Source organism: Vanessa cardui, chromosome 28 (genome assembly GCF_905220365.1).
Source record: "Vanessa cardui chromosome 28, ilVanCard2.1, whole genome shotgun sequence".
NCBI lineage: Eukaryota > Metazoa > Arthropoda > Insecta > Lepidoptera > Nymphalidae > Vanessa > Vanessa cardui.
The window spans coordinates 3443368-3458736 of record NC_061150.1 but is presented as its reverse complement, the minus strand read 5'-3'; the positions used below and the strand labels follow the sequence as shown (position 1 = coordinate 3458736).

Sequence of the window (15369 nt, the reverse complement as noted above, 5' to 3'; positions counted from 1 at the left end):
AGACAACAATTTGTGGTCTTAAAAGGTTATAGCTCGAGTCTATATAAAGCCTGCTCCGGGGTTCCGCAAGGGTCACACTTAGGACCTTGGCTCTTTAATATCTTCATTAATGATATTTGCGATACGGTACAATATAGTAGAGTATTTCTATTTGCGGACGATTTAAAATTAACAAAAGTAATAAACAACTTAGCTGACTCAGAGCTCTTGCAGGTGGATATTAATGCTATATATAATTGGTGTAAAAATAACAAAATGGAATTAAACGTCAGTAAATGCAAGCATATAAAATTTACGCGAAAGCTCAATAAATTTGAAACAATATATAGCATTGATAACATCAAGTTGGAGGAAGTTTTTGAAATAAGTGATTTGGGTGTCATTTTTGATGACAAGCTTACTTTTGTCCCGCACTTCAACAAAATAATTGCGAAAAGTTCCAAAACGTTAGGATTTTTAATTAGAAACGGTAAACACTTCACTAATAACACGAAAAAAATAATCTATAACGCTTGCGTGCGTAGTGTACTGGAGTACGGTAGTGTAGTGTGGAATCCCTGTTACGATATACATCGTCGGCGTATAGAGAGAATACAGAAGCGATTTGTATATCATCTATCCAGAAACAAAAAAATCTCATACATAAAATTTAATAAAAATTACAGCAATCTCTTGAAAGATTTTCATATGGATAGTCTCTCTCTACGCAGACAATTATTAGATCTCTCTTTCCTATTTAAGATAATTCGTAACGAGATCGACTGTACTTACTTACTTGAAAATGTTTAATCGTAATTTTTCTTATTTTTTTTAATTAATCGTTTAAACTATCGTATTCCAAGGCGCAATGCTCGTAGTTTTCTGGGTACTTTTGATGTCAGAATATCAAAAACGAAATTAGGATGTAATGCACCAATACCTAGATCATCTCGGTTGTACAATGGTTTTAGTCAAGATCTAGATATTTTTAATGACTCTGCCATGGTTTATCGTAAACGGGCGCTAGAATTGTTGAGAGATGCAAATAATAAATAAATAAATAATGTTAACTTAATTTTATTTTGTATTAATTATTATATTTTTAGTGATTATTGTAACGTAAACTTTGCATGAATTTAATGAATTATTTAATTTTAGTTTGTGCCTATATCAATTCAAATTATTTGTGTTTTTTTTTTTTAATTTTAATTTTATTAAGTGTTTGTTTATTTTTTATGCTCTTTAATTTTTATCAATTTTGACATTATTTTTTTTTTAATCCTTCTACTCATGTTGTTGTAATTGTGTGTTAATTTATTTTTGAAACAGATATTGTAATTGTTGTGGCTACTTTAAAAGCTTCACATGTTGGCTGTTTTCGTATAGTTGTTTTACATTTGTCAATAAAACATGTAGAAGCTACTAGTAGTCCTTAAATAAATAAATAAAATAAAAAAAAAAAATAAAAAAATAGAATGAACTCAGGAAGGGTTATTACTCAATTTTAGATTGCAGAATTAGTTGACAAAGTTTTTCAGAAAGCATTTAATTTTAAGAAATACACAAAACCTTTAAAGGCACAGAATTTTCAAAAAGAGGAAAAGCAAAAAGGCACAAAATCTGGAAAAAGAGTACAAGCCGAAACAGAGATTGAAAAGAAGAAAAATATTGAGAAAAGAAGTGAAAATAGACTAGAAATTTCAAAAAAAAGGGATGTCCAGCAAGAATTCTGACGTAAAAAGATCAAAAACTAAGAAAAAAGACAGTTTGTCTGACGAGGATGACGCTGAGTCTCTGTACTGTTTTGGCTTATACTCAGAATCTAGTGAAGGTTAGCTGCAGTATTTCTATGCGAAAATTGTGAGGCCTGATTAAGTCCGTTTTGCCTTCATGTGTGGTCCGTTTTACCTACCATATGAAGGTAAAACGGTCTAATTGAAGGTATTAGAAATCATCTAATATCTTCGTATTCTGTGATTTTATCAAAGTCATAACGTAGAGTAAATAATGTTGATTAATTTTAATAAGAAGAAGTTTAATAAAAGTAAGTAATTTCTTTTCTATACTTTTTTTCTTTAAGTGTACCGTCTTGCCTTCCTTTCCCCTACTGGATTCTTCGATAAATGTTGTCCTTTAGAAAATGATGTACTTATTAAATGAACTTATTGAAGACCTTGGAGTCTAACGTTTAGATAAAAACAAGACTCAAGCAGACCGAATCGTGCCGTGGCGTCTTCTTCGGAATTTTCGTCCAACACTGCTCTTTTTTATTTTGAAGTATTTAATGTAAGTGGCATTCACTTAATAAAAAAAAAAATCTTGTTAAGCGACGATTCAAAATTGCTTGGTCAAGTCTTCTTGAAAATAGTATATTTTGATCGATAACGACAACATTAAAAAAATGTATATCAAACCAATAGATAATTAATTGACACTCTCCGATAATAACTACCACGGATGCCTCTTTTGCAGCTGATGCATCAAGTGAGTGTTCTACGCCATTTAATAGAAATGAAAGGAGGAGACGACAGTTTAGCACTGATAGTTCTCAAAAGAAGATATTAAGAAACAAAGATAAATGGATTGACACGAGACCAAAAATTTTTGTTGAATTCTGTTAATCAGCTAAATGTGTAAAACGACCATGTGGTGTTTGTAAATTTAATTGTAGCTCGAAGATATCTTCTCAAGAAAGAAAAAATGTTTTCGATCGATATTGGGGTCTTTCTGATCATGAAAGTAATGGGTATTTATCGGCAAACATGCTAAGCGTTATACAACATTGCAAGGTCTTTAAAGAAACCAAATAAAATCCAAGCTTGAAACTGTCATTTCTGCTACATTTGACTTCCAAAAATTTGTATCTCTTCCTCATGGCGAAACAAGTCCATTTTATTATAAACGCAAACTATCTTTCTTTGACTTTAAAGTATTTGAAATGGGTCTTAAAAAAGGATATGTTACATGTGGCCTGAGACTAAAACTAATAGGAGGTCGAATGAAGTTGCTAGTTATCTCCTTCATTTTATTGAAAATTCTCTTAAGAAAGGGATCAGGGATAATAATATAAGGTCTAAGTAATCTATTGCACGATATATTGTACTCCGTAGGTACCGTAAAATTGGCCACGCATAAGTTACAAATTAAGAAATTTGCCGGCCGGTATAGTTGTCATTGTACATTCAAATTTATTATTCTACATGGAAGTTTTCAGTAATGCCTTATTTACAATTGGAAGAATTGTGGGATGTATTGAACCTGGTACCAATGTCGTTTTGACGAAAGCAGTCAAATCGACTACTAAACTATGTACATATCGAAAATGCAAAAACGGCGAAAGAAGTTTAGAAAAACCTACTGAATGCCTTTGAAGGATTTGATCAATACTTCATTAGACAACTGTGGCAGTATCGAATAATATGTGAATAAAATCATGAGTGCAGCGTACAAGTTGCGGAACATTGGTTTCGAAGTTAATGTTGAATGGTTGGGAACACTCATACTAGTAGATTAGCCGGATAATTATAGAGTAATGACCATGGGTCTGGAAAGTTGTGGTATCAAAATATCATCAGATTTTATGAAAACAAAACTTTTACAGGGAGTAAAAGTTCTGTATTTTTTTACAAAACATAATAATGCTCTTACAAATGAAAAGCCAAAAGGAATGGGTCCCCTTTGCTATAACTGCAATAAATTCTTCAGGTGGTATCGATGAATTATTTTTCCATTGCTGAACTTGTAAGTAGACTTTATGTTATTAAGTTGTACGCTTTTATTTTTTGAAGTTAATGCTATGAAACGTTTATATTGCAGTTCATTCAAGCAATAGGCAGTTTTAGCACCATACATTATTAGAATACAATCAATACCATCATTAAAAAGCACTTCTTCATTTTGCTTTTCAACCCTAAAATTTTCAGTTGCTGCATGTCATTTTTGATTATCATTAAAAACTTTAATAAGATTATTTTTTCAATTGTTATTGAAAGCGCATGTGGATAAGCCTTTTCAATTTTTGCAGATATATTTTATATCTTATTACAATGAGCAGGCTAACGTACGATTAAGTCATTTAAAAATTTAAATAAAAATCTTATCATAGATATTAAAAATTGTTTGCATGCAGTAAACCCATATGTTCAAGATTTCAAAACAGCTATAGAATCAATTGCAATAAATAGTATAAATAATTACAATTTGACTATCAATTCTGATCGTAAGTCTACGTGGGACATCCTGGTTGTTATAATAAGTCAACTACAAATGAAGTTGCTATATTATTAATGGACCAACAATATGAAAAAAGTGACATTGTTCTATCTACTAAAAACGGAGAACTCAAAAGCATCAGTGAGACTCATAGATCATATGATATACTTCAATACCCATTTATGTTTGCTCGGGGAGAAGACGTTACCAGCTTTGGCAGTCATACTTCAAAAAAAACTTACTGCTCTTTAGTTTTATTCTTATCGAGTCATGGTGAAACATGATGAATTTAATAGCTTACATCGTTATAAACAATTATTTAATCAATTTTAGTGGACATGTATGATAAAATTGATTCTGAGAGATTATTATTCATACGAATTAATCAAAAACAGTCAGAGCAGAAAGTTATATTCACTTACAAGACGCTATTCAGTGAGATAAAGATATTGAAAACTTAGAGCGTGTAGTAATTCTCCCTTCGAGTTATACTAGCGGTCCACAATATATGCATTAACGTACGCAAGATGCATTTTGTTATGTAAAAAAGGACGGCCTGGACGGCGGACGGAGTCCTTTTTTAGACGGCTAGATCTTTTTATTACCAACAACAATTTAATAATTTCTTCCCAATTAGGATTTACAACAAATCCTAATTGGGAAGAAATTACGGAACAACTCTATGAAGGACAGTCTTCATCGGACATTCAGGATATTATTTCTAGAGTTTTTGATTTAAAATTAAAAAAAAAAAATTTTTTACTTACCGAACGAGAAATATTCGGTCCTGTAAAATGTTATAAATATATGTATATATATAGTGTAGAATTTCAAAAACGGAGACTTCCTCATGCTCATATACTCTTATGGCTTGAAAAGAAACTTCAATCTGATGACATAGACATAACATGTAATAAACGCAGTATTTCCTAAACCTCAAGAAGATCCAGAACTACATATTTAATTTTCTATCGGTTTATATGAAAAATGGTCAGTGTACTAAAAGTTTTCCTAAAAAAATTGTATATGAAACACTTACTAATGAAGGCGGATACCCCACTTATAAACGAAGATCACCAGAGATTGGTGGAGCTGTTTTGATGATGAAGGTCCGTGGAAATTATATTGAAATAGATAACCATTGGGTTGTTCCTTACTCTCCCACGCTGTTACGAACGTTTGACTGTCATATAAATGTAGAGTTTTGCAGCAGCGTCAAATCTATTAAATACGTATATTTATATATCAACGAAATATATATATGTACATACGTAAATATATTTTGTTATTATTTATATATCAAAAAATATTATTATATAAACGTGGAAGTGATCAGGCTACATTTGGGTTAAAAATGAAAATGATGAAATTACAAGATACCAATATGGTCGGTATATAAGCTCATCTGAAGCAGTATGGCATATTATCTTTTCCCATTCATGAAAGGTTTCCGTCGGTAATTCATCTGGACGTTTATTTAGAAAATGGTCAAAGAATTTATATCAATCCCTGCTATTTAAATCATCATATTCCAAAAATATCCCAAAAATACTACATTAATGGTATTTTTTAAATTATGTCAAGAAAACGATTTTGCTAAAACACTTTTATATGACGAAGTTCCTTCATATCATGTATTCGATAAGTAAAGAAAAATTTTTACCAAACGAAAGCGGGGACTTAAAGTCATAAAAGATGGTTATGTAGATTTTTTTCAAGAGGACGTAATTGTACGAGTTTATTTTCCTATTTGAACTATATTTCGAGAATTAGAGAAAATTACTACGCGCTCTTACGTTGGCTATAAAAGATTTATAAAAGTGATTTATTTTTCAGAGTTTGTTAAGTACTGAGAATGCCATTTGCCAAAAACATTGTTTAAAATTTGTTAAATTTTAACCTTTTTTGATGCCGAGGCTGCTACCAATTTGCCATTTATGACCTATTTATTATTATTTAGATTATCCTGTGTGACGAGTGTGTCTACTGCTAAATAAGGAAAATTGATTAGCTTAGCTTATCATCATGGTTAGCAATTATAGAAGAAAAACGACAACAGCAGCATATTCGAAAGTGTTAAATTATAAGTTATCTGTAGCCAACTATGTAATCTGTAGTAAATTTCGCACCTTTTCTATTCTTCTTAGCTATATTACTCTGATCTGTAACATTTGGTTTTACGGGTCGAAATAATCATTGAAAATTCTTCATAAATCGAAAAGCTTACTGGTCGTGAAAACTATTCCACGTGGATATTAGCAGTTACAACATATCTCCAACATGAGGACTCGTGGGATTGTGTCGAACATGATCCCGGTCTCGGTATCGACTTGAGACGAGATATCAAAGCTAAATCAAAAATAATCTTGCTGGTGGACTCCATAAACTATGTTGACACACAAGATACTAAGTCTGCAAAAGAAATATGGGACTGCTTGGCAAAAGCATTTGACGATTCGGGGCTAACAAGCCGCGTGGGTTTACTTCGAGCCTCTGTACAACAAGTCTTACTGGATGTCAAACGTGGAAGAATATGTGAGCAAGATTAAGACCACGGCTCACAAGCTCCGCAACATTGGTTTTAAGGTAGATGAAGAGTGGCTCGGGACACTTCTACTCTCTGGTTTACCTGAAACAGTAACATGTGACATAGGATACAAGCCCATGATTATAGCAATAGAAAGCTCCAGTATGAAAATAAGCGCAGACTCTGTTAAGTCAAAATTTCTGCAAGATGTCAAAATGTGTGAAAATGGCACATTTGCATTTGCTGCCAACTATAACCACAATAATAAAGGTAACAAGAAACAACCTGGAAGAGGGCCTACATTTGTAGCAAAAATGTAATAAATATGGCCACATTGCTGCAGAGTGTAAGTCAAAATCTACAATAAGAAATCAAGAGGGTACAAGTTATGCTGCAGCTTTTATAGCCATAACAGATAGTCTTGAACAGGTTCCATGGTATATACGAGTAGAGTCAGGCGCTTCAGTTCATAAGACCAAACATAGAAATATATTGCAACATGAGAAAGAGCCAACTATTAAAACAATAAATGTAGCAAATTAAGTTATTATCAGTTCACAGTGCTAGTCAGTTGACATTAAATGTGTGCATTAATAAAGTTCACTACAACAAAATTCTTTTCCAAAATGTTTTGTATGTACCTGAACTAGCCGCAAATTTACTAGCAGCCAGTCAGATTATAAAAAATGGAGGTAAGGTAAAGTTCAACAACAATGGCTGTTTGATATTCAATAAAAACAATGTGTTTGTTTCAACCGCAAGCTTAGTCAATAATATGTACAGGCTAAATAGGAGAAGTTAACATGCATACTTATCCGCTATTGGCAAGCAAGATATATATATATACCTCTGGCATCAACGCATGGGCCATTTGAATTTTGAATGTCTGGTGAAATTAGTAGATAACACAGAAGATGTACAATTATTGAAGAAAGATAATAAAGTAACACGTGTCACATGTTTACAAGAAAAACACACACGCTTACCTCTAAAGAAAAGTGAAACCAGTTCGCTTGGTGGTGCCAAATACTTTATGACTTTAATTGATGACTCTATGACTATTGACTGCTCAAAGAAATTGTTTGTCTATTTTCTTCACAAGAAACCTGATCCACTGAAATTAGTATTGGTCCATTTGAAATAGAAGAAAAAATATCCGATTCAGCTTTTAAAATAAATACTGGTCGTGGAACAAAATCAATTGGACTATATCATGTCACAAAGCTTACTCCTATGCGTACTGATTTTTAGTTGTTTTTAAGATAAATCTTACTTAAGAGGGAGAAATATTATTTTTTTATTATTTCGAAAGTGGGAGATGTACGCTTTGTGTTAGCAGTTGAGTCGAAGGAGGTCATCTCATTAAAAAACGTATCATATATTTATTTAATGACATTAAGTGTCAGTTAATATAAAATATTTATTTAAGACGTTAAAGTTATAAATATAATTTTTAATTATTAGTGTTCGTTTAATTTGTTTTCTAAATTAAAAATAAAGCATGAAGATAGCAATTGTCGATTCGCTATTTTAAGTTTGTATTAGTCAGCTTTTATAAGTGTAATTTTTTTTATTGTAAAATCTATTTGATCCTAACAAAATTAAACGCTATTTTAGATGAATCAAATTGCTTGCTTTGGAAAACCCATGACCTTAACAATTTACACAATCTTGATACACGTACGACTGATAAACAAGAAGAAGTTGCCAAAGACGATAATGAGATACAACTCATTGCATCAAGCAACTTTAATTTACCACTACATACACACGCAACAATTAATGCTATTTGAGTCTGAAAGTGCACCAAATGGAAAAGAAGAAATACCGTATATCCAAACAAATGTGACATAATTTCTACTGAAATAGCTGTAAACCCAAGTACTTCGTTGTTACATTTGTAATCTAGAAACATCGGGAACGATTAGATATCAAAGATTTAAAGTCAGATTCATGTAATGTATGGAGTGTCGAGGACGAAGGTAGTAGCTGACAACTGATCTGCATTTTTTGTGCAAATAAAAATAGCATTTCGCGAGAGAGAAGAGAGTCACACCAAAATTTAAAAAGATCCGCAGACAAAAAGGATAGCTTTGTCGTCTAAGAAATTTAAAGATATTGATGTAGGAACTACAGTGCTTGTCGATGTGCCTCAAGTAGACAGAGGCATGGGCGTACCCAGGTAGGCAGGGGGAGGCCAGCTGCCCCCCCCCCCCCCCCCCTGGATAATGTTGACGTCCCTACTAAGTACCTTATCATGTACTTTTATCGATAAAAATTAAGAAAACATTTTTTTGCCATTTGTTTGTATTATTAATACAATATTTTAACAGCCATATATTACGCGGCGCGTACATTACCCATACCCATAACAGCTCGCTAGCAGCGCAACGCCACAGATTACTTAATAGTTACTACGGCAGCGCTGCGAAGCTAGGGATATTCGATATAAATCGATGTATTGAAAACATCGATGTTTACAATGCGATACATCGAATGGATCCGATGTTTTGAAAAGCTATTGAAATACTCGATGTATCGATGTTTTTTAGTTTTCAGTGTTAAAACATCGAATCGATGACAACCTATTAAAATTTCATAAAACTCAAGTCTGACCACTAAAATTTTACTTTTACGGACAACCCAACCTGTATTTTAAAAATGTTGGCAACACTGCGTACGAGTGCAGTGAGTAGCGTCTCTAGTTAAAAAAAAAAAAACTGTTATGTCAATGTCGCGTCACGCGAGTCGGTTGGCAGCGTTGGCGCGTTTGTGTGTGTTTAAAAATATTGTAATATTGAATGGTGATTAATTGCATTACATTTGCTGTTGTGGATTGAAGAAATTGAAGTGGATTTTGTATAAATATACTGTTATTGATCACTGATAATAAAATCTCATCTTTGTGTGTTTACTTCACATATTCGATTGGTTGAACTGAGGTAAGTAAAGTTATAAATAATGTTGGAGTTATTACCATGTCAACAAATAGTAAAATTCGTAATTTACTGTATGACACATTAAATAGTAATTATTAGTTTAGTAAATTACATTACCTGTAATACGCACATTATTTATTAATTAACCTACGTCTTAAGTTACAGTTTACTTTGCAAACTTATTCTCCAAATTGTATTCATGCCCATATTCATTGATTAAACAAGAGGTATATTAATTGATGAAATCAATAAATGTATTCATCATCTTATTAGTCTGAATCATTTTGTATTTAATTTGTGTGTTTGACTTTTGTAGTGATGTAACATTATTGATTGACGAATTTATCGATTTTAACTACTAATTACAGATTTTGAATTTTTGATTGAATGCACTATTTTTGTTTCAGTCTGACAACAAGTACGATGGCACCGTCTAAGAAGAGCGATGTATGGAGGTTTTATGACAAAACTGAAGAAAATAAAAATTCTGCAAAATGTAGACTCTGTCAAAAATTTATAAAATCTTGTGGCAACACAACTAATTTAATTGGTCATTTAAAAAATATACATAAGGCTGCTTATCAAGAGATCAGTAATGAATGTTCGAAAAAAAACGATATTCAGAGCAACACCATTAAGAAAAATACACACTTATCATTAGTTCCCAATATCTCTGATCAACTCCCATCAACAAGCTCTGCTGGCATAATGGAAATGGAACTGACTAGTAATGCTGAAAAAAAATGTGACCCTTCAAAAGACGATGTATGTGTTTCTATTCCTCCAGCTCCAAAACGTCAGAAATCTATTGTGACAAGTTTTCAAGATATATACGCTTTTTCAGAGAGTGGTGATAAAACGTTAAGAATTAACAACGCCCTAATATATATGATATGTAAAGACAATCAACCATTCACAATTGTTGAAAATGAAGGCTTTGCCAGTTTGATTAAAGTTCTTGCGCCGCATTATAAACTTCCCAGTAAAACAACGTTGACACGGTGGGTTGATGATAAATACGCAGCATTATCAAGAGTCTTTAAAGCTAAGTTGGCAAATATTGTATATGTTACTCTTACTACTGACATGTGGTCTGAAACAATGAGTATGAGAAGTTTTTTAGGAGTAACAGCACACTTTGGTGAAGGTAATGACATTTTTGCAATTACTCTTGGAGTTTACGAGTCAAACGATCGTCATACTTCAGAACATATATCTGACATGCTGTTGAAAACTTGTTCTGAATGGAATATAGATAATGATAAAGTTTCAGCTGTAGTCACAGACAACGCAGCTAACATGGTAAAAGCTATTGATTTAGCTTTTGAAAAAAGCATATACCATGTTTTGCACATACGTTGAATTTGGTTGCACAAAATGCTATACAGCAGTGTGCTAATCTGCGAAACTTGATAACCAAACTTAAAGAAATAGTGACTTGGTTTAAACAAAGCAATGTAGCTAGTGATGAGCTACGTAAAGCAACCGAGAAAGAAACAAAATTAATCCAAGAGGTCCCAACGAGATGGAACAGTACTTATTATATGATCGAGCGATTTTTGGAGCTTCGCACCGTCGTCAATAATATAATAATTCGTCATAAAAATGCACCACCGATGCTAACTGCGTCAGAATTATCTGTTCTTTCTTCGGTTTTACAAATTCTGCGACCGATTGAAGCTGCAACTAAGGAAGTGTCAGGTGATAAGTACTGCACTAGCAGTAAAGTAATACCACTTATTCATTGTCTTCTTTTAAAAGTTAAACCTCTTAAAGTCGAAGAATCTCTTGCCCAAGAATTGCAGTCATTGGTCCTGAAAGAGATTGATAAGAGAATGGGCGCTATAGAGAGAGTAACACCTTTTGCTGTAGCCACAATCTTGGACCCCAGGTTTAAGAAAATACATTTCACAGACCCGCTCGCTTGCTCTATGGCTGTTTCAAAAATCAAGGAAATGATGAAAAGTAGAGTACAAAACGAGACCGAGGAATCTGATTCTTCAGATAATTCTGAAAAACCAGAAGAAAAATTTTCACTGTGGGACGATCACCACAAATTAGTTCATAAGAGCTGGAAAACGGTACATTCTGACGATTCTATTTCTGATGAACTATCTATTTACTTGCGTAGCCCAGTAGCCAGATTAAGTGAAAACCCTTTAGAAATTTGGAATGATCTTAAGATTCAGCTTCCCAAACTGCATTCAATTGCATACAAATACTTGACTATGGTAGGAACTTCAGTCCCATCTGAACGTTTGTTTTCTAAAGCAGCACAAGTCGTCAATCAACAAAGAAATAGGCTGAAAGGCAAACGTTTAAATAAACTGTTGTTTTTGCAAAGTCTTCCAAAAGAACACTGGAAATAAACTTATAAAAATAAATGCGGATGTTTTTTTTGTTCTTACTTTAATATATAATAAAGATTTTTCTCATGTATGGCTTTTACTGTTTTTTAATAATACAATGCTTAAATTAGTGAATTATAAAAAAATCTTTAAAAAGTACTCGATTTATACAAAACATCGATGTTTTCTTCTAATACATCGAAAGAAATCGATGTACAGTTTCAATATATCGAATCGAAAAAAACATCGATGTTTTTTCAAAGTGGACACCCCTATGCGAAGCCCGCCCGCACGCCTACACGACACGAAGATTACCGAATCGTACCGAGCGACATCGAGTGCTGCGAAAGCGGGGAGAGAGTACGAGCGAGCAGCTTGCATTTGTTTGACAAGTAATTATTTTCAAAGTGCACGAGTTTTGATATAAATAAGGTTTTGTTACTGAATATAATTAGGACCTAAGTAGGTACCTATATGTATCAGATTATTAAATAGAAATTATTTATATTCTGATTTACTATAATAACACTTTGAATGAAAATGGATATTCGGAACTTTTTTGATAAGTTTTTTCTATTACCTACTTATTTACCTACTTAATATTTTTTTAAATAAAACAAGACAATCACAATTGTTTAAGATGTCAAAAGAAAAGATATAATTCATGTGGTCTTGGTTGATCTTTCGCGGCTATTGGTTGTCTGAAGGCGGTTTTTACTTTTTTTTATAGTCATGCCGAAGAAATAAACGTATTTTTTAACAGACTTCAAAAAAAGAGGAGGTTCTCAATTCGGCGGGAATCTTTTTTTAATTTTTTTTTAGGTATGTTCCCCGATTACTCGAAGACACCTGAACCGATTCGTAAAATAATTTTTTTATTCGACAGGGTTTGGTTTCTAGTTGGTCCCATTGTCAGGATGTCATGATCTGATGATGGAATCCTGGAGAAATCGAGGGCATCTACCGAAAATTGTATGCTTGCATATTGCTTTTGTTACGTAATCATGTTTTACTCTGGTGTTTGCTTCCGGGTATCAACATCTGATGCTGCTGTGCTGATGATGAAGCTACAGAACTCCTTAACGGTTAGGAGTTAGAGGACAGTAGGTATTGCAATTGGTCGATGGTAACTAGGTAGTAGTTAGGGCTAACGTGATACTGGTAAGGGTAGGCTTAGTCCTAAAATGGTTATGAGGTAATCATTTTATGTAAACATTAAAAATGGTAAAATGAAAACTTTTTAACAAAAAATTTAACCGACTCCAAAACTAAAATGTTAAAAATAATTTCTTTGGAGTCGGTACCACTTTGTGGTAATGGTACCAATATAATGTCTACTGCTCAAAGTGGTACCGACTCCAAAGAAATTATTTTTAACATTTTAGTTTTGGAGTCGGTTAAATTTTTTGTTAAAAAGTTTTTTATAGCTTCATTACCGTATACCGTATTTTATTTTTGCAGCAAAAAAACGGAAAATTACAAGCACAGAGGATGATGATGCCAGTAAGCAGTTGCCGCAGTCTAGTGAGGTTGATTCAGCGCCAATAACACAATCTTATTCTGCTAATAAAAAATTGTGTAACTCTTTTGTTAGCCCGCAAGATTCAGAATCGGAAACCGTAAATTCTTGCAGTATTGTTAATGAGGTAGTATCTGAATCTCGAGCATCTACATCTACGTCTACTCTGGATGATGGAGAAAATTTTCATGAAAACGATATCGGTCGATGGGTTGGACGGTCTTTCGTACTGACAACGGAGAAGCGAATGGAAATGTTAAAGCGATGCTGGGTACCTTCAGAAACTTATGATTTTGCTAGTGATGCTACACATTTAAAACGCAAATTTAACCACTCTTGGTTAGAAATGTACAAACCATGGCTTGTATACTCAAAGAATTTGAAAGGTGCATTTTGTTTGTTTTGTGTTTTATTCCCGCCGAAAGTCGCACGTGGTGTACAGGGATCTCTAATTGTTCGACCATTTACCAAGTATAAAGATTTACATATTTATTGTAAAGCCCATGTAGATACTCAATGGCATAGAGAGTCGAGTGCGTCTGCCAATTCTTTTAGTAACATTAAAACAAAGGTACAAGTTACATTGCAAACAGGCCACGAAAAAATTATTGAAGACAATAGAAATGCATTGCTACCTATAATCAGTACAATAGTTTTTTGTGGAACACATGATTTGCCATTGAAACGAAAAGAAAAGGATGACGGCGTTTTTCAAGATTTGCTTCAATTAAAAATAAAGTCTGGTGATGAAATTTTGCGGCAACATTTAGAGAAGGGTCAAAAGAATGCTCAATATACGTCCCCGAAGATACAAAATGAAATTTTAAACATATGCGGTATTTTAATAAGAGAAAAACTGGTCGATAACATTAGAGCCGCAAGTGCTTTCAGTATTTTGGCTGATGAATCAGCAGATATATCTGGTAAGGAACAACTAGCAATAGGTCTTCGATATTACGATCAAAAGGAAAAAAGACGTTAAAGAAGTATTTATGGGCTTCGTAGAGTTGGAAAAAATGGATGCCCAAACGATAGCTGCTGAAATAAATAGATTTATTAATACGTTAAATATTAACGCTAATAAATGCGTGGGACAAGGCTATGACGGATGTGCTCCTATGGCGGGAAAAGATGGTGGAGTCCAGAAAATATTGAGAGAAACTTATAAAAAGGGTTTATATTTTCACTGCGCCTGCCATAGATTAAACCTCGTGGTAAACGATTTAAATCATGTTTCTGAGATCCGCAACTGCATTGGAACCGTAAAAGATACGATATTTTTTTTCAGGGAATCGGTTCTGCGTCAAAGATATGCACCAAAAATACCATTGCTGTGTGAAACAAGATGGTCCCATAAATACCAAAGTATTTCGATGTTTAAGAAATATTTTGTCCAAATTGCAGAAGGTTTAGAAAAACTTTCTCGGGAAGGTAATTCTGCCACAAGGAAAGTAGCTTTTCAGTTACTATCTGCTGTCAGCCAAACTACATTTATATTTGCTCTATGTATTATAGACAAATATAATTCTATGCTGCAACCCGTCGCAAACATATTTCAATCTAAAACGCTAGACATATTAAGATGTGCAGAACATATAGAAACAATAACTACTGCAGCTTAACAATAGAATTCAGAGGGTTGACGTTAAAGGGACAAGGTCTCCTGGGGTCTCAGTTGGTATGGGGGTCCCACAAGGATCAATTCTTGGGCCTTTTCTATTCCTCATATACATAAATGACTTGCCCTTTCTTGTTGGGAACAAACATGATATAGTATTGTTTGCTGATGATACCTCTTTGGTTTTTAAAATTAATAGGAAAGAGGTTCAGTATGACGATGTAAAC

General features: G+C 33.2%; 1 protein-coding gene across 1 annotated transcript; it reads left to right on the top strand.

Moving 5' to 3' along the window:
* Positions 1-10000: 10000 nt before the first annotated feature.
* On the top strand, positions 10001-12122 carry LOC124541379 (E3 SUMO-protein ligase ZBED1-like). The gene is made up of 2 exons (XM_047119235.1): positions 10001-10959; positions 11046-12122. The coding sequence occupies exons 1-2, from the start codon at positions 10081-10083 to the stop codon at positions 12024-12026; spliced, it is 1860 nt and encodes a 619-aa protein (XP_046975191.1). The 5' UTR covers positions 10001-10080; the 3' UTR covers positions 12027-12122.
* The last annotated feature ends 3247 nt before the right edge of the window (positions 12123-15369 follow it).

Coding starts and splice junctions, on each gene's coding strand:
- LOC124541379 (XM_047119235.1), top strand. CDS start 10,081: ATGGCACCGTCTAAGAAGAGCGATGTATGGAGGTTTTATGACAAAACT. Junction 10,960..11,045: donor CAGACAACGCAGCTAACATG/GTAAAAGCTATT, acceptor AATGCTATACAG/CAGTGTGCTAATCTGCGAAA.